Source organism: Apis florea, unplaced genomic scaffold (assembly GCF_048593485.1).
Source record: "Apis florea isolate Af1SG1 unplaced genomic scaffold, ASM4859348v1 contig_32_pilon, whole genome shotgun sequence".
Taxonomy (NCBI): domain Eukaryota; kingdom Metazoa; phylum Arthropoda; class Insecta; order Hymenoptera; family Apidae; genus Apis; species Apis florea.
This window is the reverse complement of record NW_028256733.1, coordinates 577,816-602,803: the sequence shown is the minus strand read 5'-3', so window position 1 is coordinate 602,803 and position 24,988 is coordinate 577,816. Positions and strand designations below refer to the sequence as shown.

General features: G+C 25.0%; 5 protein-coding genes across 10 annotated transcripts; 3 read left to right on the top strand and 2 right to left on the bottom strand.

Annotated features, from left to right (window-relative positions):
* Positions 1-255: 255 nt before the first annotated feature.
* Positions 256-2,429, top strand: NitFhit (ntrilase and fragile histidine triad fusion protein NitFhit). Of its 4 annotated transcripts, none has more exons than XM_012492489.3 (6): positions 256-851; positions 1,007-1,145; positions 1,234-1,389; positions 1,511-1,717; positions 1,805-2,017; positions 2,090-2,429. In XM_012492489.3, the coding sequence occupies exons 1-6, from the start codon at positions 811-813 to the stop codon at positions 2,246-2,248; spliced, it is 915 nt and encodes a 304-aa protein (XP_012347943.2). In that variant the 5' UTR covers positions 256-810; the 3' UTR covers positions 2,249-2,429. The 4 variants fall into 4 exon arrangements, with proteins under 4 accessions (XP_012347943.2, XP_086767590.1, XP_086767587.1 ...); XM_086911464.1 differs by having other exon boundaries at positions 276-851; positions 1,511-1,697; positions 1,899-2,017; XM_086911461.1 differs by having other exon boundaries at positions 276-866.
* On the bottom strand, positions 2,294-3,913 carry EMC3 (ER membrane protein complex subunit 3). 2 transcript variants are annotated; one of them, XM_086911465.1, is made up of 5 exons: positions 3,620-3,886; positions 3,261-3,517; positions 3,081-3,180; positions 2,839-2,992; positions 2,294-2,745 (listed from the first exon to the last, which is right to left on the bottom strand). In XM_086911465.1, the coding sequence occupies exons 1-4, from the start codon at positions 3,766-3,768 to the stop codon at positions 2,866-2,868; spliced, it is 633 nt and encodes a 210-aa protein (XP_086767591.1). In that variant the 5' UTR covers positions 3,769-3,886; the 3' UTR covers positions 2,294-2,745; positions 2,839-2,865. The 2 variants fall into 2 exon arrangements, with proteins under 2 accessions (XP_086767591.1, XP_003697847.1); XM_003697799.3 differs by having other exon boundaries at positions 2,839-3,180; positions 3,620-3,913.
* Positions 3,914-4,462: 549 nt separating this feature from the next.
* Positions 4,463-12,028, top strand: Ptp69D (Protein tyrosine phosphatase 69D). Its single transcript, XM_012492420.3, has 10 exons — positions 4,463-4,791; positions 6,593-6,898; positions 6,997-7,584; positions 7,661-7,954; positions 8,039-9,043; positions 9,118-9,361; positions 9,435-10,446; positions 10,551-10,838; positions 11,088-11,516; positions 11,647-12,028. Exons 1-10 carry the CDS (start codon positions 4,701-4,703, stop codon positions 11,725-11,727), a joined length of 4,338 nt encoding a protein of 1,445 aa, XP_012347874.2. The 5' UTR covers positions 4,463-4,700; the 3' UTR covers positions 11,728-12,028.
* Positions 12,029-19,916: 7,888 nt separating this feature from the next.
* LOC100864445 (uncharacterized) lies at positions 19,917-22,236 on the top strand. The gene is made up of 3 exons (XM_003697821.4): positions 19,917-20,689; positions 20,782-21,045; positions 21,193-22,236. The coding sequence occupies exons 1-3, from the start codon at positions 20,321-20,323 to the stop codon at positions 21,469-21,471; spliced, it is 912 nt and encodes a 303-aa protein (XP_003697869.3). The 5' UTR covers positions 19,917-20,320; the 3' UTR covers positions 21,472-22,236.
* Positions 21,726-24,827, bottom strand: wkd (TBC1 domain family member whacked). Of its 2 annotated transcripts, none has more exons than XM_012492479.3 (5): positions 24,570-24,827; positions 23,736-23,865; positions 23,016-23,589; positions 22,682-22,951; positions 21,726-22,418 (listed from the first exon to the last, which is right to left on the bottom strand). In XM_012492479.3, exons 2-5 carry the CDS (start codon positions 23,846-23,848, stop codon positions 22,302-22,304), a joined length of 1,074 nt encoding a protein of 357 aa, XP_012347933.1. In that variant the 5' UTR covers positions 23,849-23,865; positions 24,570-24,827; the 3' UTR covers positions 21,726-22,301. The 2 variants fall into 2 exon arrangements, with proteins under 2 accessions (XP_012347933.1, XP_012347932.1); XM_012492478.3 differs by having other exon boundaries at positions 24,190-24,576.
* Positions 24,828-24,988: the final 161 nt, after the last annotated feature.

Below are 24,988 nucleotides of genomic sequence, written 5' to 3'. Positions count from 1 at the left end.
TATAATATTTTTTATATAAAAATTAAGATATAGTGTAATTTTAAAAGAAAAATAATGAAAATTCAATTGATTTTTCTAACCTCGTTTATAATTATACATTAAGAATAAATATAAAAAAACAAATATAAAGAGAATAAAGTAAGAAAAAAATAGAAATAGGATAAAATTGTGAAATTCAGAGTCATTTTTAGATGCTACAAATAAAATTATATAAACAAGAAGAGAAAATAATAAAAGAAAGATAGAAAAAGAATTGACTAACAACGCTATCTTTTGAGTGTCAAAAACATCTCTCTAAAAGCAGAGATAGCCTTGATTTTTATTCTATCTTTATCCTTCTACAATTTTTTATCCTTTCTTTATTTCATTTATAGCAGTCTGAAGATAGTATTTATTTTCTGATTTCAAGATTTTTATCCGATTTTTATCCTTCTTTTATTTGCTCTTCTTATTTATATTTATTTTATCTAAAGCATTTTAGAAATTGCACTGATTTCCTATTTTTTATTCTATCTCTATCCTTCTTTTAGTATTTCCTTTCTTTATCTATACTTGTTCTGTAAAATTTTTCCTTGAAAAACAATTGTGATATCTAATTGAAATTTTGACATTTTATTTTATAAATTTAAAAACTTGTTTTACATGTATACATATTTTACATTTTATGAAAGTTATTATTTTTTTTAAACATAACGTAATTATAGATTACACATATTGTATATTACTACTACAACAATGTGCTACTATCATTTTTAATACTTTTGCATTTATTATCAAAAGTTTCTATGTATATGTAAATAAAGGATAGACATGTATTTGATAAGCAGTTTTTCTATTATTAAATATCACAGGTAATAATTGGTAAGGTAAATTGTGTCAGATAAATCATTCAAAATATGATTTCATTTTTTCTTTATAAAAAAATTATATATTGAAATAAATATAAAAAATAAAGTATTTTTTTATTTCTTAATATTTTTAATTATATCTTGAATCTTTTTTTTAGAAAACATTTTGTAAAATATTTTAGTAGTATGGAAAATCCATTAGTTGCAGTATGTCAAATGACATCAACAAATGATAAAGAAAAAAATTTACAAACTGTACGTGAACTTACTGAAAAAGCAAAACATAGGGCAGCTTCTGTAAGTCTAAAAATGAAATTTTAATTAATTTTAATTAATTTTAATTAATATTGTATTTATATAGATTTTTTTTTAAATATTTTGATAGATTGCATTTTTTCCTGAGGCATGTGATTACTTAGCAGATAGTAAAAAGGATACAATAGCCATGGCTCAAACTTTGAACGGATCAACAGTGACAAGTTATAAAGAAATTGCAAAAATAAATAAAATTTGGTTGTCATTAGGTGGAATCCATGAAGCAGTAAGAGATTTCAATTTCTTTTTATTTTTTTCTTTAATTTATATATTATACAATATATATATTATTTATATATTATATAACTTTTTATTTAATTTATATATTATTTTAATTATATTTATAGTTAGATGACAATAGAGAACATATAAGTAATACACACATTTTAATAAATAATGAAGGAGAAATTGTCAGTACATATCGTAAAATACATTTATTTGATATGGATAATAAAAATACTGGAGTTAGATTAATGGAATCAGATTATGTTTTAGCAGGACAAAAGATTGAACCACCTATATCCACACCAATCGGTAAATTAGCACTCAGTATTGTATCCTTTTTATATTTCAATTTCACAATTTTCAAATATTAAAATATTAAAACATTAAAAATTATTCCTACTTAATAGTAATATTAGTGTTATGATATGCGTTTTCCTGAATTATCTCTTTCATTGAGAAATATGGGAGCAGAAATTTTAACATATCCATCAGCATTTACATATCAAACAGGTGCTGCACATTGGGAAATATTATTACGTGCAAGAGCTATAGAAACACAGTGTTATGTTGTGGCTGCAGCTCAAACTGGTATACATAATAAAAAAAGAGTGAGCTGGGGTCATGCAATGGTAAAAAATTTTATGTTATACTCTAGTTTTATTACATGAAATATAATATTTATATGAAAAAAATTTTACTAGGTTATTGATCCATGGGGATCTGTAATAGCGCAATGTAGTGAAAAAACTGATATAATTTTAGCAGAAATTGATTTAAACCTATTAAAACAAATTCGACAAAATATGCCATGCGAAAATCATCGTCGAACAGATTTATATCCCAAATTAGAACCCTTATAATCTTTAATATATATAAATTTATGTATAAATATATTTAAAATTGTATATAATTGTATTTAACATTTTATTTACTATTTAGTTTTTATATAAACAAATATTCGCGCTGAGCTTAATATTGTAAATAAAATAAAAAGAGATTGAAATGTAATAACATTTTCATAATATACATATATAAAACAAACATTCATTGTGATAAATACATTTAATAACTTATAAATATTTGTACCTTAAAAATGTAAAGATGGAAATATATTGCTACAATTATGTGGACATTTTTGTACATATGAAATTAAAAGTATAACAAACTACAAAGAAAATATGATTTAGATATTTTAATAAGATATAAAATAATATTTTAAAGAATGTCAATAAGACATTCTTTATTTTATTAATTTAAACTATTAATTCATTTAATAATATATTAAAACTTTAATCATCTTCCCAAAATGGCACATACTATATCTATAGATATAGATGTAATATTTATTATTTGCTACCTGTAAAATATAAATTATTATAATTATATAATGTAAATTACATATGTAATAATAAGTGTGATATGTTACTTATAATTTTAAATATTTATATACTTTCACTTGTATCTGTTCTTTGAGATCCTATAAGATCTGCTTCAACTCCCTGTAGTGCCCAATTATGTTCATATATTTCCAATGCTTCCCATTCTGATTTGAAAGCAGCTTTTGGATCTGGTGGCATAGACATTGCAGCACCAGATACTTGGTCCTGTAAAAGTCTAGAAGTATCAGCAGCATTACTTTCACCAAGGACAAGTGTATAAATGGAACGCAATCCAAACACATTTAGAAAATACCAAGATGCTGATGAAACCCATGCAGCATCAAGAGTAGCTAATTCTATGCCACGTTGCAACATTGGTTTAAAACGCAATGTTAAAGGAAATGGTACTTTAGCTAAAATAGAATCATTTATATTAAATCAAGAAATTTGAGTTTAAATTATATATAATATATATTCAACTCATTGAACTTACTTGTAACAAAACCAGAAAACATCCAATTAATCCAACCACCTATAAGCACCATTGGTATAACATTAGTTACATTTCCTTTTAACATATCTGTCATCATATTAGGATCTGTCATTGGATTCTGTGATACTGGAGCACGTTTTTGTGTTTTAAAATATCCTGTTTCTTCATTATTAAAAAAATGTCTTCTACTAATAAATGCCATTTTTGGAATATATTGACCATTTTCCCTAAGTAATCTAGAGCGTATCATCACTTGACTAAAAAAATAAAAAAATAATGTTTAAAATTCACATTTAAAATATTAGGCATGAAATATTAAAATAATTAAAAAAATGCAAAATTTTTAGAATCATAATTACCTGTCTTGTACTTGATGAAGCTCAACCTTTTTTTGTGAAGCAAGTAGTATCGAAACATAATGTCGAATAATGCCTACTAGAAATGTAATCACAACGATAGGTAAAAATACCCAACCCCTAATGTTTGGATCTAAAATCAACTCAGCCATACCACTTGTCGCTATACCGAAATTTAGACAGAACAAAGAAGAAAGGTAAGAAAATTAAACATATAGAAGAACATTTTACAAAGACAAGAATATGTATTATCAATGTCAGTTATACATAGTAGGAGCCCCCTAGAGGACACGATATAGAAATAATGATTCATACTTCACCGATAATAAAGTATAATTAATTTTTTTTTTATAATAAATTTTCTGTAATGAAAAAATTAAGTAAATTGAAATTGATTCAAAATTAAATGCGTATAAATTAAAATTGTGAATATATATAAAAATATTATTATACTAATTATATGTATATATGTGTGTATATATATATATACATATACAAATATACTTATTTGAAAAAATAATTATTATTCATTCACATGTTTATATTTATGTATACATACATTTATCAATATTTTTATATTTTAATTGCAAGTGCCATAGAAAATATTTAATACTATATTACTTAAGTAGAACTACTTAATTTTTGCTGAAAAGAAAAGAAAACCAGAAAAATGTATAATAGATTTTCTAATGCAATTTCCCGCCCTCAAAACAATTACCTTCATTATCGACGTGCTTGCCCAAACGTGGAGCAGAATCCCGACGGAGGGCAGTGTCAATCGTTAGCATTTGGTAGCGTAGTGGTTTCGTTGAGACACCTACATTACATTCGTATAATATGATTCAGTTTCGCTAGCACTTTTACGGGGTGAGATTTGCAAAGTGTGTCTGAACATCTCGAAAAGTGCGTCGCACGTAAGTGCGAAGCGTGATATGAAATAGTGAATTGGATCGTGATTCAAATGGACAGGCGATACTAACTACACGTCATGGAATTGTGAAAGGAATCGAGAACGTATAAGAAGGTGGCAGGAAGTGGGAAAAGGGCCAGGGATACAACGCTCACGCCCGGTTGTCACGACGCCATGTTTCCCCGAAGTAGTCTACCGATGTCGAGTATCCCTTTGATGATACTCTGTTTTTTCGTACTATTCGTTGCCGGCCTTGATGAATCCGGTAAGTCATAGAAATACTTTTATAAACTACCTCATGATCAATTTGAGCGCGTCGACAGCTTTTTCCGCTTTTCTCGTCAAACATCTATAAAAAATATGAATGCTATAAGCAATGTAGCGGATACACGCGCGATACACTGCTGTCATCATCATCTTTACAATTGTTATCCTTCGTTCGATAATTTTTGTCTCATGTAAATATTATGGCAATGATTTTAACTTAAGCCAAATAGTTGATTCTATAATCATGCATAAAATTGCATACTGTTATGTCGATTGATTAATAACATAAAAAAATATCGAATGTCTATCTTAATCGTTCAATTATTTATCGTTCGACGTTTATCGCTTATCTTTTGTTTGTTATATGATTTATGTTTATATTAAAAAATTCAATTTTCATGGCATATTAATTAGTAGAAAAAGCTCGAAATCAATTTTCTGTATCCATATTTCATAATTCTATATAACAGTTCAGCATTAAAAAATTTATTCGCAAAAATTATTTATATTTTAATTTTTATATTAAAAAATCTATCATAATTGAAGTTAATTTATAATATAATCAATGATATATTCTATTATTTTTATTTATATCATTTATATATTTCCTTATTTTATTATTATCTTATTATATATTATATGTATATTTTATACATACTATTAAAGTAAATATCTACTATAAAACTAATAATATGGAACTCAATTAAATAAATAATTACGTACATATAATAATTATGATCATAAATTATGAATTATTAGAATTTTAAGAATGAATATATTTATTATTTTGACAAAATATCTAATTAATCATTTCTATATTTTACGAAAATTCATTTCCTTCAGCTTAAGAATAATTTTGAATAATAAAAAAACATTTTTTTTTACCTAAATATTTGAATAATATTTTTATGTTTACCGAAACTTAATCCGATTTTAAGTTGTTTATTTTATATGAAATATCAAATTATATTTTTCGCAGAAAATAATTTTTATTTGATATAAGTAATTTTATAAAAACCGGAAAAAAGTTAAATTAAAAGACTAGAAAATTTTATTTCATAATATAATCACTAAAGTAATTTTTATAAGAAAGTTTTATTTTTTATTTAATGATTTTTATTATTTTTTTTTTAATGTAACGATTATCTTATTTTACATAATAAATATAATCTAACATATAACATACGATTTAAAGACGTTTAATGTAAGAAAACGTTACTGTCTATTGAGTCACCAGTGTCATCGCGATAATAACTGTTGAACTCATTAAATAAAGAATTTACGCGACATATACTTTCACGTTCTACACAAAGAGACGAAAACTTAGAACGACATTATTTAAAATTTATATTATTATAGATTATAAAATAATACTTTACATATAATTATAATTGCTATTAAATCGTTTAAAAAAAGAAAATTGATATTAAATTTTGATAAATCTTATCTTTTAAATAACAAAATTAATTTGTACACAAACAGTTTATATAATTTTACTGTCATGATTTTAATGAATTAATAAACTAATTGTATAGTTTCATGTATTGAGTAAAAAATTTTTTTAATTTAAATTTATACTTTTTAATTTAAATAATTCGTTTTTTTTTAAATTAATCAATTTGTCAATAACTTTTTATTTGTTATTGTTATGTTTGTATTAATTATTCAAATATTGGTAAATTTCATATATATTTCATAAAATATCAATAAATTAAACATTTATTGATATCACATAAATATCAAAATAAATATATGATATTTTTTATATTTATATATATTTTTTATGTGTCCTAACGTAGCTGTTGAAAGCATAGAAACCACTGAGTCAAAAAATGAAAATCCAGCAGTATTAGAAATTACAGCATCTCAAGATTTAGAAGGTATAGAGGCTGGTAGTACACCATCATTAATATGTAAACTCAGTGTTCCTGGCCAAATATGGTGGACTAGCAATGGAAAGAATCTCACTACTATTAAAGATTTTGATTCGGGAGGACGTTTGGATATTAAACAAGCTAGTAGAAATGATACAGGAGACTACAAGTGTATAGCACAAACTGTAGAAGGGGAAATATTGGAAAAGGATGTTCATATTAGAGTTATTGGTAAATATTAATTATCAATTAATAATAATATTCAAAATTTATATTTATGTATAATTATTATTATTTACATTTTTAATTATGAATTATTTTTATTTTAGAACCAGGTAGAATAACAGCTGGAGAAGATATTAGGATAAAAGTTATGGAATCTGCTAATTTAACATGTCATATGCATGGTTATCCATTATCTCAATTTTCTTGGTTAAAAGGAAATGATTCTGAAAATTCAGATCACTGGAAAGATTTCACTACTATCACACAAATAAATGAAACTCTCACTGTACTCACTTTAGAATTTACGAGTTTAACACGTAAAGATAACGGAACGTATATTTGTAAAGCACGTGATTACAACGGTGAAATTAGCGCTTATAGACATCTTTTTGTAATTGATGTACCAAAAGTAAGCATTGACTTCATGAAAGCTGTTGGTGCTGGAAGTATATTTTTAAATTGGACTGTAAATGATGGTAATGAGCCTATTAAAAAATATTTTATCCAACATATGAAGAATGGAACTAATCAATATCAATATTATTCTGAACAAATTGGCGGCGGTAATTCAAGCTATGTTTTAAAAGGTTTTGAAAGTGGTACAGCATATCAGATTGGTATTAGTGCCACAAATAACGTGGGTACATCACATGTACGATTTGATCCACGTTGGATTACTACTCTTGAAAAAGGTATTGAAATATATAATCTTAATTATATTACTTATTTCTGAACTATTAAATAATAAATCAATTTAACTTTTTACAGATCCTATATTTGTACCAAAAGTTTCTGTTAATGGAGTTACTGAAAATTCTATTACAATAGCATGGACAGTGCCACCATTGGATTTAAAAGAACATGTTCATTATTATAATTTAATGATTACTCATGGAGATCAAAAAAGAGAAGCGGTATATCCCGCGCAACCATTTGCCGTATACGCATTTGTCGATCTCGATCCCGCTACAAAGTATAAATTTAAAATTGCCGCGTGTAGCGAATATACAAAGGAATGTGGAAATTGGAGCACCGAAGTAAATGGCACTACTTTAGATGGAGGTAAAATTATTAAACTTGAAAACTCAATATTTTCTATATATTACAAGTTAATATAATTAATTAATAATATAATTTTAATTTTAGTGGCTAGTCCTCCTCAGAATTTGTCTGTTAATTGTCGATTTGATAATATAAGTAGTTCCAGTTTTATTTCCATTTCATGGGCTCATCCAGAAAAACCTAATGGTGTTATTACTCGTTATAACATACAATTAACTGGCATTGCTAGATTTAGAAATGACATGGGTCGTTTAGATATTGATACTTGGGGACCACAGACTTGGAGTGTTTATAAAAAAAATAGTACACATTTTAATCAAATACCACCCAATACTAATTATACTGTCCGTGTTAACGGTGTAACTAGATCTCGAACACCAGGAAAGGATGCTGTTGGTAATTGTACTACGCCAATTACAATACCAGATAGAGATAGTTTAAATATGCGATCGTGGCGAAAAATCGAGAACCAGGGTAAACAGTTGTTTAAATTGTATCTTCCTCGTATCACAGAACGAAACGGTCCTATATGTTGCTATCGAGTTTATCTAGTAAAATTAGCACCACAAAAGAGTGTTACTGATTTACCACCACCCGAGGAAATTAATGTATATTCATATCAATATGCTCATAATTCACCTTCTGGTGGTGCTTATATTGCCGAAATATTTGATAGTGATCGATTGATATCGGAAATTTTCCTTGGCGATGGTGAATCATTCAATGATAGTAATATGTGCAACAAATGTATTGGACTTCGTCCAAAAGCTGCTCCACCTGTACATTTTGTTCCTGAAGTTTCAATAACCACATCAACATTTAATACAACACCTGTTATTACTACAACATCATTAACATCGACTACAACTCCCATTCCAACAACATCCACTGTTACTACTCAAAGGATAGAAACAACCATTACAAATCTAATAGATAATAATCATACAGAATCTGTAGAAAGAAAAAAAAGAGAAAATATGGCTATCCAGAAAACGAAAAGCGAAGATGGATCTTTTGAACAATTACTTAGCGCACAAGATGGTTTCTTAGATGAAAAATCAAATTATACGGGTTTCATCGAAGTTATTGGTATTTTAATATTTCCAAATAAGTACATATTTATATTGAAAGTTTACTTTTTATTACAAGATTTTTTTTTTTAGTGCTTGGAAACCAAGATCAGCTTTTGCCTGCTTATAGTAACTATTTTAATCTTCTCTATGGAGGATTGGATCCCGTGACTATGATATCAACGGAAGTGACCACACTCAGTGTAATTCTACAACTTTCTATTGCTCTTATACTAATTATCATCATTCTTCTTATTGCACTTTGTGTATTACATAGATACACAAAGCGTGCTCAACAAAGAGGAGAAGAAATTATAACTCTGAGAAATAGTTTCAGGTAATATTTTCACTGAAAGAATATTATATATTATATATATTATATAATATAACGAATATTTTTATCTTGATAGGCATTTATGCAGAAGTCTTAGAGGAAGGCATCAATTGGTAGCAGCAAGTCCTCCAGATATGCCTCCTATTCCTAAAAGTGAATTGCTTCAAGCATATCTTGAACGACACCGAGATTCTGATTATGGTTTCCAACACGAATTCGAATTATTACCAGATAGATTTACAGATCGTACAACAAGAGCTTCAGAAGCACGCGAAAATTTATATAAAAATCGTTATCCTGATATAAAATGCTACGATCAGACTAGAGTAAGACTTGCGCAAATGGATGGAATTTGTGGTTCCGATTATATAAACGCAAATTTTGTATTAGGATACAAAGAACGCAAGAAATTTATATGTGCTCAAGGTCCAATGGAAAATACTGTTTGCGATTACTGGAGAATGATTTGGGAACAACATCTTGAGCTGATACTGATGTTAACAAATCTCGAAGAGTATTCGAAAACAAAATGTGCAAAATATTGGCCGGACAAAGGTGAAACCAAAAATTTTGGCGATATTACTGTTGAACATGTTCGAGAAAGAGCTTACTCGGATTATGTTGTTCGTGAATTAAAAATGACACGATTAGGAGAACGAGATGCACGCACTATTATTCAGTATCATTTCTTAGTTTGGAAAGATTTCATGGCGCCAGAACATCCTCACGCAATTCTCAGATTCATTAAAAGAGTTAATGAAGCTTATTCGTTGGAAAAAGGTCCAATATTGGTACATTGTAGTGCAGGTGTCGGACGAACAGGAACATTAGTCGCATTAGATTCTTTATTGCAACAACTTGCAGAAGAGGGTCAAGTTTCGATTTTCAATACAGTATGTGATTTAAGACATCAAAGAAATTTTTTAGTACAATCATTGAAACAATATATTTTCATTTATCGCGCATTAATGGAAATGGCACAATATGGTGATACAGAAATTCCAGCATCTCAGCTTAAAAATAATGTTGCAAAATTAAGACAAAGAGATAATGGTAAAGAAAAGTGTAGAATGGAAGAAGAATATGATGTAAGTAGAAAATTCTGTTAAAAGACTTAGTTATATTTAAAAAAAAGTTAATTAAATAAAAATTAATCAAAGAAAGTTGTACATATTGTTTTTAATATTTGTAGAAAATCAACTCTGTATTAGAAGACAGGAAATCATTTTCCGTTGGTGGAGGAGAAGAAAATAAAAGCAAAAACAGAAGTGAACTAATAATACCATATGACAGAAATCGAGTAATTCTTACACCCGTTCCGGGTAGAGAACATTCAACATATATAAATGCATCTTTTATTGAAGGCTATGACAATTCCGAATCGTTTGTCATTACTCAAGATCCATTGGATACTACAATAGCAGATTTTTGGCGAATGATTTCAGAACAGTGTATCTCTACGATAGTAATGTTATCCGATGTAAGTAGTTATTTCTTACATTTTTTAATTATTTTTTATATGTTATAAATTTTGAACTCGTTGCGTAAGTATTATATATAGTACGCAACTTACATTTTCCCCATTAATATTAAAAAAAAATTATACTTATAATAATTAAAGTCGGATGAAAAATATTATTGAGTCTCCGATTTTAAATGAATGTGAATAATATATAAAACTTCATTGTTCAAGTCATTGTTCAAATTGTAACATAAAAATTTATTTTAGTTAAATGAAGGTCCAAGAAAATGTCCACGTTATTGGCCTGATGAAGAAACTGCATATGACCATATAAGAGTTAGATATATTCAAAGTGAGAGCTGTCCGTATTACACTCGCCGTGAATTCTGTGTTTCTAATACAAAAACGGATGAAAGTGTTGTTGTAACACAATATCAATATCATGGGTGGCCAACAGTAGAAGGAGAAGTACCTGAAGTAACTCGTGGTCTCATTGAACTCGTAAACCAAACGCTTACAAACGATACAGAATCAAGCGGCTCGCTAGTTGTGCATTGCAGCTATGGATCTGATAGGAGTTCTATGTTCGTCGCTCTTAGTATATTGGTCCAACAATTGAGAACTGAAAAACGCGTAGATATATTTACAACAACAAAGAAGTTACGTTCACAAAGACATGGCATGATTAGCACTTTTGTACGTATTTCAAATTTAATAGTCAATTTTTTTTTTTTTTTTTATAAAAAAAATAGTAAAATAATTATATAATTATATAAAAAATAAGTAAAATAATTATATAAATGATATTTTTATTTAATATTTCTAGGCACAATACGAATTTTTACATCGTGCTATTGTGAATTATTCAGATCTTCATAATTTAGCCGATGATGAACCAACTTCTTAATATTGCGGAATAAAATATTGAAATGTCTCAATAATGTTTGGTGAATATGTGCGTAAAAACAACGTACAAAAAGTGTTTGGAGATGTATTCGAATGCTCAAAAACCTATATTGGGCCAACCAAAGAGATTACTAATATATTGGTGAAATAAATACATCATGAAATTAGACTGAAATACATGTGTATAAGCAATTATCGATCTTTGAATTTTCATGTTTTATACACAAACTATCGAAGAGAATTATGTGTATACATTTATTTATATCACAAGAAATAAACAGTAAACATTTCATATTGACAAATTCATAGGATTAAACTAAACATACGATTGATTTGATATACAAATGAATTTAACCAATTATTGGTTAATTGTTATAAAGTGCAGTACAATGAAGACATTCGTGATATCATGGTCTCAACAACATTGTGAATCTATCTCAATGACTTATTTTTATTGATAAAATTGAAAAAAAAAAAAAACACGAAATAGTGTATTTAAACATTTTTGTGATTGAACATGGAACATATGAAGAAAACATTGACGCAACAAAGTAAGTGCGTTTTTATTAACAAATATGATTATTTGATGGACTACTGAAATAATTAAGTATTTATAAAACGTATAAATATTTTGACAAAATAGACCATATAACTTATCAATCTAATAATTGATCGTATTTTTATATTGTAATAGTTACATTTCAGACTTTATAGCATACATATTATATTGCAATAATAAAATTATAATTTATAGAAACTTTGTATTATATACATAACATTTATGTATTTTTATGTTGTTCATACATATATTCTTTTTTTACGCGATCAAATATAGATGGTACAGTTTATATGGTTTAAATTGAATTAAGAACTGGATTCTTCCAAACGTTTTTGCAGATATGCGTTGTTACTCTATCCTTCGACAAGGATAGATCAAACTCTGATTTGGTCTATCTTACAATTTATAATTATTAATGATATTACGCACGCATGTGTGTAAATTTATTTGTAACATACGTGTCATATACGATATAAAGCGTGCGTACATAATGCGCTTACGCTAATTTTTCTTCTAAAGAAAGACTGATCTTCTTATTCAGTTTAAAATGCGCGAAAAATAGCACGTACTTTATTTGTACGGCATATAAAACTACTGTGAATTATAACACGGGGAGAAAAATCATTTTTTTACTTTTTCATACACAAAACGATTAGGGATATATCTGTGTGTGTGGCATGTCCGCAAATGTGCTTTGTAAGTCACCAACGAAGTGTTATGCATAATTGAAGGGCTTATGCGGCATAGGAGTTAGATTTCATTCAAAAATACTAAAAGATATAAGTAGTTCTTATGTATTCTTATGTGTTAGAATTTATGAGTTAAATTACTGAAATAATTAATTAGTAAATTTCTAATTGGAGAATAAAATATTATGTAGGAATAAAATCGAATTCTTACATTAATAATAAGAACTACTTACAACTATTAGTGTTTTACCTCACAGTGAATAATACTGAAAATAAAAACAAGTCGATGAGATTACTATAAATAAGGAAAGAAAAAGAAACGAAGTATCTTTGAAGAAAAGAAAAATTGTGAAATCATACATCATATTATGTTATTTCTTCGCACGTTCGTTTTTTTCTAGTCAAGTTTTTAACTCCGGCATATATACGCTGCTAAGCCATTCATTTATGGCAAGGGACAATCACATTAAATTCTTAATTTACATTGCATCGGTCGACAAGATTTATTTTCTTTTCCTTTCCGTGTCATTCCATTCTCGTGCTTACGATGCACGTCCCTATTCAATGTACATGTGTGTATAACCGAAAATAACGATTAGTTGCTAGTTTGCGCTTCGATTATGTTATAATTAATAGAGATCTAAGATACAAACATGCTTCGTCTGTAATTAGAGTTGCTGCTATCACCTTCTGCTGTTGCTTCATTATATTAATAAACGGTGTGACATATTTGTTTTTATACTTATATAACAGAATTATTATATGTAGAAATATTTACAAAGTGCCTATGAATTTCCACCTACTGTTATTTTTTTTTTTTACATATTATAAAACATCATTAACATTTATCTTTCATAGATTGCAAATAATTTAAAATATAATATTAGAGACTTATAAGATAATAAGATATTTTTATCTGTGTGTATATATATATATGTTTATCAATGGTTTATAAATATTTTTTACGAACCACAGTATTTTTACATTATGTAAATATTTATACAGTTATATATATTTCGTTTTAATAATTTTCATAATAATGTTTTTATTATCAGCCCAATATTTTCTTATTTGCACAAATCTTGTCTATATTCTTCTTCTTTTTCTTTTTTTTTTTTTAATTGACTCATAAAAAAAATATTGTATGGTGGAAATTTTTAAACATTTTGTATGGTAGATGTAGTTTCAAACGATCTTTAATTGAAATATAGAAAAGATTTTCTTAGAACATCAAATTGACACGCACAATATATAAAGAAAAATAATCTCATGGACTTTTGAATATTTTATAATGTAAAATCTACAAGCACAGCACTTGTAACAAATATATTTTGTTTAATTTATGTTACGTTACTATCAGTGAGAAAATAAGAGATGTTTAGGCATGAAACATCCCTTATTTGTAGAATATATTATTTATAAGATCTGCGATATATATATATATATATAATTATTAATTGCGTCTTTATTATTTAAGAATTTTGCGCAAAATTAACGATTGTTTTTAATTTTTATCGCATAAAGTTAAAATATACTTTACATGCTCGCGAAAATGCGCAATTTAGAACAGTAATAATATAACCATTGTTAATATTTGATATGACATTGCAATTGCAAAATTGTTATTACAATTTTGTAATTAATTGCATGTTCTTATTACATATTTTCATCTCGTAGTATGTGTATAAAGAAACATCGACATTTTTACAGCCAGTAAATGTATGAATTAGAAGGATTAAAAGCATTGTTGTAAATTAAAAGTATACAATCTTTTATTTTTATCATGATAAAAATTCTGATACGATCCATTGAAAAAAAGAAAGAAAAAAAAAAATGTTTCAAGTAGCAAGTGTATCACACTTTTTTAACATTTTATTTTATAAAATGGACATCGAAAGATGCAAACTATATTATTATAATAATATAGAGATACCTCAGATATAAGTTAAAGTTAATGATTTCAATTCCACACAACTTACCATTTTATCCTAAAATATAAATTATAACAATGATATTATTAATTGCATCAAGACTGTATCGATAATACGTTAATTTTTTTTTTTTTTCAATCAAACTAAATGCTCGATTAAAATTCAATTGATTATCAATTAACTTTAATTTATCTTGAGGTATAAATGGCTCTATGTAACTGGCTAGGAACATGTAGCGCGAAAAACGATATAGCGTGCCCTATAAAAAACCTGTGCGTGACGTTTGTTAATTATTAATATAATTAGGCAATACGTTATAAGAAAAAGAGGAGACGGCGGTCTTTTTCATGAATAATATAATTTCATAGGATTCATACTACATAAATATTCTCTTCTGTGACCAGAGAAAGGTGACTGACTACTGTACCATGTATTACTTTACACGTTAAAGATACTATTCATGATAAATTTACCCTAATATTCGAAAGAAATAACTGTGTTAATAGTATTTGAATCAGCTAGTGTAGAATTTTGTAAATTGTGCTATTGCCATAGCAATGAGCATGATTATTATATGATTATTGTTGTCAATATGATTGTGCTGCATTAAACAAATAATAATCATTGAAATTAAAAATAAAAAGAAAAAAAAGACTTGAGATTTTACTAGAAAAAAGTTTTGAATTTTCTTTTATCTCTAATCTAAAATGGCAATTAATAGCAGCATAACTTATTACAATTCGAAAGAAGAGAAGCAGATTTTTCCAAAATATAATAGAAAACTATTTTGCTTAAAAGTCTAAGTCTTTGAAGAGCGAAGACTTTTTTACAATTTTGATACATAAAATGAAATTTGCAATAACAAGTAAGATAATTATCAAGGACATTTTGTATGGTTATTATTCATTTTTCATCATGTTTTAACTATTGCTTGTGTTTTTGTTGCTTTTTGTCATTCACAAAGCATACATTGAGAAAACTTTTTATAATGTACATTATTAATTATATTATAAATTATAGTAGTATATTATCTTAATAATGAAAACAGATTAGCATAATTTGAATTTTAAATTGAAAAGGAATGATTGAGATTTTTTTTCTTTTAATATTCTTTATATTTTTTAATACGTGCACGAGCAATATAATATCTATTATATTTGATATGCATAAATCCAATGGCACTTACTAACGTTCCTGTGATATTCTATGCGACTGATGAGTTTAAGATGTGTGATATGAATCACGATCCTTTTTATATACAATTGACAATAGAAATCAGTTTTTATACCATCAATCTTTGTACTTTTATAACTTGATATTTTGAATTATTTATTTTGAAATTTTTAAGTGAATTTTCGAGAACTTTTATACGGGCATACTTAAATTTTTTAAACAATCTTTTTACCTTTTGGATATTTCCATCGTCTAAATATTAAGATGAAAGTAATCTAAAGATTAGTATATTGCATGTTTTATGCATTAGATTATCACAAAAGAAAGAAATTAACCATAATTAATAAAATTAATTAATTATTTTATAATTATTCGAAATAGAATCAATCATGCTTATATTCAAATATTTGTATAATCTAAAAATATGAATTTTATACAATTATTGACCGATACGATGTGTATGTATTAATCTTTCATTGTAAATAACTGCTAGAATTACAAAAAATTACATAGTAATTCTTTTTTCCAATACTCAAAGAGAAAAGACGTTTCATCTGAATATTCAACTTTTTATATATGTATACATGTATAGAGTGTTTTAACAAACATGTTGAATTAATGGATTTTTCAAATACTCACTTTTAGACTAAAATGCATCTCTCTATATATGTATACTTCGTTCTATATTTCCAGCTATTTTTCTTCGTTGCAGAATTGTAAAAAATATTAACAATATGTTAGAAGGATAATACAAAAAAGTATTACCAAAAGTATTCTTTATAATTAGTTATTAATCGTTGCATCAGGATTTGTAACGAGATTGCTTATCCTGCAAATATAACAATAAAATATTTTACACCATTCAATTAATTAGCGATATATATATATAAATCGTTAAAATGTTTTTCTTCAGCGTGTAGCTTGTATCGAAATTTTTATTCAACTATACTATCAAATAAATGATTCTGATACTTATGGATTAAGTATACGTATGATATTCGTTTAAAAATATCGCGCTGTCATATACAAATATACGTTTTTTTTTTATGTAATTTTCGCTCGAATTGTATACGTAAAGACATGCTATGAATTGTCATTGTTTTATTTCTCGTATACGGTATAATATACATTTATGTAAGGGATGGAATATTCGAAATCTCGAAATTGAAAAAATTTTAAATTCTTGAAAATGAAAGAAAAATTAAATTTTTTAAAAGTCAGATTTCGGTCCATCTCTGATATATATATACTTAAATGATTAGTTGTTAATTCTTAATACGTTGGTAATGTACATTCGATAAGCAAGCACGTCTTTTTTTTTTTTGCATCTATTAAATTTGAAAAAAGGAAATATATCTCGGCCTATTTTTAGCGAAATTGTCATAATCTTTCTTTGTATTAATCGTACAAAAAAATTTCTAAAACGAATACCAATTATTGTTAATCTATCCGTGATTTGAATTTATTCCTGCTATGTTCTTTAGACATTTTCAATCTAATCTTAATTTTTAATCGTTTACAAGTTTCTTAGTTTAACAAAATATATGAAAGAATTTTATGTTAATATGTGCGTTATTTTTTTATTTCAATATTAAAGACTTTCTTGTAGCAAAATTAATATGCAACACAATTAAATATTTTGAAGGAATAATTTTTTTACTGATAAAATTTTACACCAAAATTATGAAAGAAAAAGAAATAAATTTTTATTAGACGTTGCTTTTAATCAACTTAAGCACTAACCTTTTGTAATGGTATTCTTTTGTTCTGTATATAACATATTTTTTAAGGTATATTCTTTTAATTTAATTGCGATTGAGCTTTATATCATATGGTTACAATACTCGAATAACTCTTTAAATTTTCGCGTCCGATATCGAACAATACTGAACAATCGGAACTAGTGCATATAACTGTAATCTGCGCGCGCATATGTAGAAGAACGATACACGACCAAATTCAAATCGATTTAGCGATTATCGTCTGATCGAACGCGACGTAGAATTGACATGAAAAGAATGGTTTCATAAAAAAAAAAAAAATGTAAATGCTCTAAAATAAGGGCCTATTACCGCCGTCTCCGATTTAACTCGTTGATCCATGACAAAATACTAGAATCTTTTTTTTCTTTTCTTTTCATAAATTAAACAATATAAAAGAGATAAAATTAAAATACAACCATGTATTGTATTACTATATTATGTTCGTATATAATGAAGAATAAAAGTTAAATTTCGTATAGCTTTAGATTTTGTATGATATTCACTTTAAAAGAAGAAGGTTATGCTAAAGATAAAGATATATATATATATATTATATATTATATCTATGAAATACGTGTAATGACAATTGATTCGTCTGATCTCGTGCAAAGATGATTGATAAACGATAAAAATATTGTAGCGGCACTGATCATCGAATCATTTTTTTGTATGAAAATAAAAAAGAAATTGTAAAGCGATATCGATAACGGTGCACTTGATGTGAAAGGAAATACACGACACAATAATGAGCCATGAACAATTTTATTTTCCCTCTTGCCCCTTTCTTTTATCAACATAACCGTAGGTTATAATATGATAATATAGATTGTAATTTTTTAATATTCATCTGATGAAAATCTGAAAATCAAAATCTATATTTGATGACTCACAAATTTAAAAAACAAAAATAGAATCCTAATGATTAATTAAGTATATTACTATCACGTACATAATATTCAATTATTTTCCATTTATTTATAAAAATTTTTTAATTCTGTAAAACAAAATATTGAAATAATAAATATTTTTTATTATATATATAATATATGTAAATATATATATTTATAATTATAGATATAACAGTTAAATATACTCATTAAGAAATAACAGTAAATAATTACGTAACGAATATAATTAAAGAAAATTACATGTTGTCATCTAACGGCTCCTCGCAGATCTAGATTCAGTGAACTGCAATTCCTTCGTTATATATTGTATGTCATTCAATATATATACCATTCGTATTATATATTGATATAACGATTAATCTTTTTTAATATATTTTTCATGTTTTTAAAAAATGAATCAAATAGAAAAAATAAAATTTTTTTAAATTAAAATATTAATATTTGATACATTATTAGTACAATTGAAATCGAAAATAGTTTAATGTTTGGTATTTAAATTTTTATGTAAATTTTTTTTTTTTAGTAAATAATAGAATAAAATAACCAGATTAATAGAAGAAAAAATAATTATTCCAAATCTTAGTTATATTTTTATTTTAATTTTATTTAGTTTGATGTTATTTTATAATTTATATGAAAAAATAAAAATTTCTAAATCACCATCGCATTTAATCTTGTAGCATATTTTTAACATTAAACTGGTTATTTCATTAACTGTTCCCATTTTTTTTATGAATCATATAATAATCGTTCGTCTTATACAAACACGATCAAATTGATCGAAATACAAAATGAATTAAGATTAAGATTATAATATTAACCATGCGTTGAAATCTCTAAAGTTATTATGTATTCGAGATTGAATAATGAATTATTCAAAAAAAAAAAAAAAAAAAGAAAGTCTTAGAAAAGATTCTCAAATAATCTTTTTTTTTTTAAGATTATACAAATTATATATTAATTAATATTTCAAAAATATAATTGCAGAAATATAAATCTTTTTTTTAAATTCTAGAAATTGTAGAATTCATTATGATAATTTAATAATTAGAAATATATCAAAAGAAAATATTAATTTTAACATTTACATTTGCGTTCATTTAATTTTATATAGGATTCTTGTATAACCAAGAATTCCATGAATACTTGGTGGGGAATAAATTGATCGAGGATATTCATGCAGTCTATCCCTGTTAGTACAATTGCGAACATACGGCCGCGAGTATTCGTTATATATATTCATATATGATATTTTCTTTAAATATAAAGAAAAAAAATATAAAAAATAATCGTATATAACCGAAAATTTAATGAACAAAAAATAACGAATTAGAGCTGGTGATTAATTACTATAATAATAAAATAAAACGTTTTTGTTGAATAGAAAATTAATACGCATTATTAAAATTAATATATTATATATATAATTTTATAAATTATAAAACTAAAATTATTTTGGTCTTTTATATTTTATTGAGAATTGAAAATATTTCGTAATAAAGATATAGCAAAATTATTAGAAGGAAAATGCACTTATCATTAATTGACAGATATATTTACATAGAATAAAAATGTATAAAATGATATATCAAATAAATACGAAGAAAGTAATGAAGTTGATTTATCTTATTTTAATATTTTTCAATTTTATTAAAAATATAAAAACAAATGATAAATCGAGTGGAGAATATCTTCAAAATGTGATGCTTCAACTTCAAGAATTTAATGTTCCTTCTTCTATAAATAATTACGATCGATTATCATCAAATAATGATTATAAAAATGTAATTTATATGAATGAAGACCAACAAAATCATAAAATTCAAAAAATTAATATGAATATACGGCGAAATACACAAAAACATCAAAATCATAGTTTTCAACAATATGATATTTTTTTTAATAAAAAGATTGATTTAAATGTTCCGCATTATTATGAGGTAAATAATTTTTTTAATTATATTTTATTAATCATATATATTTATATTATTTAATAAAATCATTAAAAAATTATCTATCTCTGATTTTTCAGTCTCATATTCCTACTAAAGTACAAGAACCAGAAATACTTGGATTTACAAAGACAGAATTGGCATCTATGTATAAAAACGCATTAGAAAAAGGATCAACAATCAATTTATCTTCATTAACTAATGCACTCTCTTCTGGTGAAATACCTCAAATTAGTCAAACTCATGTGGAATTTCCAATCAAGCAGCCTCTCTATGAATATTATTTTTTTCCATTAAAAACTTTCATGTCAGAGTTAAAAAAAAATCACAGTTATAAAACAATTGTAAGTAAACTTTTATAATTTCTTAATATTTTCTTATTTTATTTGCAAATAATTAATTCATTTTATTAAAAAAAAATAATAAAAAATAAAAAATACTATATTATTATTTTAATCTCTTCATTATGACATTTCTACCATTCTTTGTAGTCTACTACTTCTGCATTTGACAATACGAAAGTTGCACAAATCCAAACGCAATTATCAAATCCTCTCATTGTAGCCATAAGCACTTTTATCACTATGGCAGTTGTATTTATAATAACCGTTCTGTTTTTACCGAAATTTATTCAACTTGATGTACTTCCCGCGCGAAATATTCAAGATGATTTCTTTTATCTGACAAATATAGTCACGATTACAAATGCTACCGAATGTAACAATTTTTTAGATAAATTTATAAGTCATTATATAAATTCTATTAAATAGTTCATAATAAAAATAATACAATAATAAGATAAATAATATATATATATATATATATATATATATATATATATATATATATAAATATATATATAACTAAATAAAATTTATAATAAATTTATTATATATAAGAAGAAAAATGTAAACTTAATTTGTAAAAAAATGCTATATTATTTTAGATTATATTTTATATTTTAAATTATATTAGCTATTAAATTATAATATATAAAATAAAATAAAATTAAACAATGTCAAAATATATTCATAACATCTATTTAATTATATCATTTGTTATCAGTTAGATAAATTTAACAAAAACAACATTGAGCTAAACAAAACAATTCTTAATTAATAACATTATATAATATTTCTAATTTTGTTCTTAAAAAATGTTTTACAATTATTTATTTTTGTACATAAATATTAATAAAATTATGTGTAGTAGTTATATAACTAGAGATATACTCGAAATAATACAACATTAAACATCTACAATATTATAAAAATCTATAAATATTGTGCATCTTTGTAATTCTAATTACAATAGAGAAAATAGAAATAAGTTATTTTGCGTGATCTATTTAAGGAATGTATGTGTATGTAATTACATTCGAAAATTATTTAAATTTATAAAAAAAATGTTTTCAAAGATACTTTTCAAACTTTCCTATATGTATATCTATGTATTATAAAAGTATATTTGAATATATTTTATGATCTGTACAATATGAAATATACATAAAAAGGAAGGCACATTTTGGAATAATACCTGTAAGCTCATTGTTCATTTTACGTGTTGTCTATTTCCTCTTCTTTTTTTTTTTTTTTTTTTATCAATCTGTTCGATTGACAGTAGAAAGAGATGTTTGTTCTGTTGCTTTCCGCTTTAATATTACTTGACGTTGATGTTCGTATTCAAAATCTTCTTCAGTTAGATTTAATTTTCGAATCTACAATATTGAATTTATCTAATAATTTATCTAATAATAATATATATTAGGTATTATATATTCATTTTTTTTGTGTATATATATATATATATATATATATATTATAATAATCTAATATATATTATATATTATTATATATATATATATATATATATATATATTATAATAATCTAATATATATTATATATTATTATTATATATTATTAGATATTATATATTAGATTATTATATATGTATATATACAAAAAAATGAAATATTCTACCTGATGAACTAAAGTTTCTTCTTCCATAATATGCTGAGGAGGATTTCTTAATACTTGAAGAGTTTCATAAACTGTTGGACAATGTTTAATAAGAGATGTACGACCTAAGCTGCCTTTTAATAAAACGAGCCCAACTTTAAAGATAATTTTAACACCTTCACAAAGGAACATATCCCATACTCGTAAAATACTTTCCCAGGGCAGTGTTCGTGTATAAACACATAAGAACCATTCAGTCATATATAAAATTGGTTCCATCTTTTGTTTTTTCTAAAATGATTATTAAAAATAGATATATTTTAATTTTTAATTATGTATTAAACAATTTACTAACCAGATGTTTGTAAGCAATAGGAGATACTCTTTTCAGAAGAGCAAATAAAATATCTCCATCTCGTAACAATGTTTCCATTCCTTGGCTATAATACCCAATCAAATACTTGTCACATATTGCAACAAGGCACCAAAATGCTTGTACTGCTGGCATATGCATTAATAAAAATGCTGCAATAGGTGCTTGGGCTTGACAATAACCAACTTTACTATTTAAAATAGAATAAGCTTTCAATACTTTAAACAATTCTTCTTGTCCAGGAGCTTCTCCAATAAACATTATATGATGTGGAAATTGGCGATGAAGATCCTTCTTAATATCATCTATATATTTTGGATCACCAGATCGTTCCACCAATTCTTCAAATAAATTTGGATTTGTATCCATTAACAATTGACCTCCACAAAGATTTAGCCATGCACGAAGTCTTACTGAAGGTGGAATACCCTTTCTGCATCTTTCTCTGACTTTACGATAGTTTGTATTCATAAAATAGCTCCAATTATTTAACATTTGTATCCATTTTCGTTCTCTTCTTAGCATTATCTCTGGTGGTAAACCTTGTTTACTGAGGCTAATATTGTAAACATTAAACATATATATTTTGATATAAATCATATGAATATTTTCAAATATCTCATATATTATATTAATATATATATATTATATATATAATATATTATAATATATATATTATATTTTTTTTTTTTTGTATATTACCTGTCAGAGCTACAATTGGAATCTTGAAGAAAACCATGTCGATCAATTTTAGATCCTTCAAACTTATCACTTTCAGTTTCTGCATCCCCATTATGTGATCCTGAGGACGCCATAGCATTTTTCTAATTGTCTAAAATAAAATATAGAATTTTTATTATATACAATGTATTATTATTTTTAAAAAATTATATTTTAATTAAAAAAATTTAATTTATTATACATAGATATATATTATGCAAACATTTTTATTTCTAAATATATACATGAAATATGTATTAAATAATATTCAATATTATTATTAATATAATTATATATTTAAAAATAATAAATAAAAAATAAATAATTATATTAAAATACTAATTTTAAAATTTGTCATAAATATTTTATCAATTCTCACATATATGTTTTGTACATAAAATAAACGTCAATAACTATTAATATTTTTTTCACTTACGATATTAAAAACAAATAAAAAAAGGAAACATCTCAACGCGTTTTAGAATTGACAGTTGACAGTTAGATATCAATGAGTTCCGAAAAAATAATACAATAACACAATCATAATTTAAGATATCAATATTTCATATGTTGCACAATAAAGTAGTGTTTTGTAACGTTCAAAATGTTCGTATAACGAATTAATCATATAACGAATATAATCATTCATTTATACGTGTCAAGTATCTTGTTTCCACTTGATAACTAACATAAACACATTATCATATATATATATATATATATATATATATATATATTTACACAATTATTTATTTTTATATTATCACATTTTAACAATGAAAAATGAAACAAATCAAGTGAATTAATATTACTTACCATCGATGATGTGTAAAAGTGTGATATATAAAATCTCGAAAGAATATATTATGCATCACTTTAAATTATCGATATTTTACTTTTGTCATTCATATATATCAATTATAATCTATATATATACATATATGAGTTAAAAATAATTATTTTATATATATATTACAGCAAATGTAGCGAAGTTTTTTTAATTCCAAATGTAACTATCACATACTTTATGTTAATTGGATAGTTCCGTTCATTTATTTACAGTTATCCAATAGTAAGAAAGAATTAAAATGAAACTATATTTTAAATAGTATAATGAATATAATTATAAATATAGTTAAAATTTCATCTCTTATTAAAAAAAATTTACTAGAATAAAAAAAATTAAATTTAAATAATTTTAAAATAATAATAAATAATTAAAAAATGAAATATTT

Bases quoted from the DNA above. Each gene is read 5' to 3' on its own strand.
- NitFhit (XM_012492489.3), top strand. From the start codon at position 811: ATGTATTTGATAAGCAGTTTTTCTATTATTAAATATCACAG. The intron at 1,718-1,804 runs GTATCCTTTTTA...TAGTAATATTAG, and splicing joins GTAAATTAGCACTCAGTATT to TGTTATGATATGCGTTTTCC. The intron at 2,018-2,089 runs GTAAAAAATTTT...AAATTTTACTAG, and splicing joins TGAGCTGGGGTCATGCAATG to GTTATTGATCCATGGGGATC.
- EMC3 (XM_003697799.3), bottom strand. From the start codon at position 3,768: ATGGCTGAGTTGATTTTAGATCCAAACATTAGGGGTTGGGTATTTTTA. The intron at 3,518-3,619 runs GTAATTATGATT...TTATTTTTTTAG, and splicing joins CTTCATCAAGTACAAGACAG to TCAAGTGATGATACGCTCTA. The intron at 3,181-3,260 runs GTAAGTTCAATG...ATTCTATTTTAG, and splicing joins GTTTTCTGGTTTTGTTACAA to CTAAAGTACCATTTCCTTTA.
- Ptp69D (XM_012492420.3), top strand. From the start codon at position 4,701: ATGTTTCCCCGAAGTAGTCTACCGATGTCGAGTATCCCTTTGATGATA. The intron at 6,899-6,996 runs GTAAATATTAAT...TTTTTATTTTAG, and splicing joins TGTTCATATTAGAGTTATTG to AACCAGGTAGAATAACAGCT. The intron at 9,362-9,434 runs GTAATATTTTCA...TTATCTTGATAG, and splicing joins ACTCTGAGAAATAGTTTCAG to GCATTTATGCAGAAGTCTTA.
- LOC100864445 (XM_003697821.4), top strand. From the start codon at position 20,321: ATGTATAAAATGATATATCAAATAAATACGAAGAAAGTAATGAAGTTG. The intron at 20,690-20,781 runs GTAAATAATTTT...CTGATTTTTCAG, and splicing joins ATGTTCCGCATTATTATGAG to TCTCATATTCCTACTAAAGT. The intron at 21,046-21,192 runs GTAAGTAAACTT...CATTCTTTGTAG, and splicing joins ATCACAGTTATAAAACAATT to TCTACTACTTCTGCATTTGA.
- wkd (XM_012492479.3), bottom strand. From the start codon at position 23,848: ATGGCGTCCTCAGGATCACATAATGGGGATGCAGAAACTGAAAGTGAT. The intron at 23,590-23,735 runs GTAATATACAAA...TTACAATATTAG, and splicing joins TCCAATTGTAGCTCTGACAG to CCTCAGTAAACAAGGTTTAC. The intron at 22,419-22,681 runs GTAGAATATTTC...TCAATATTGTAG, and splicing joins AAGAAACTTTAGTTCATCAG to ATTCGAAAATTAAATCTAAC.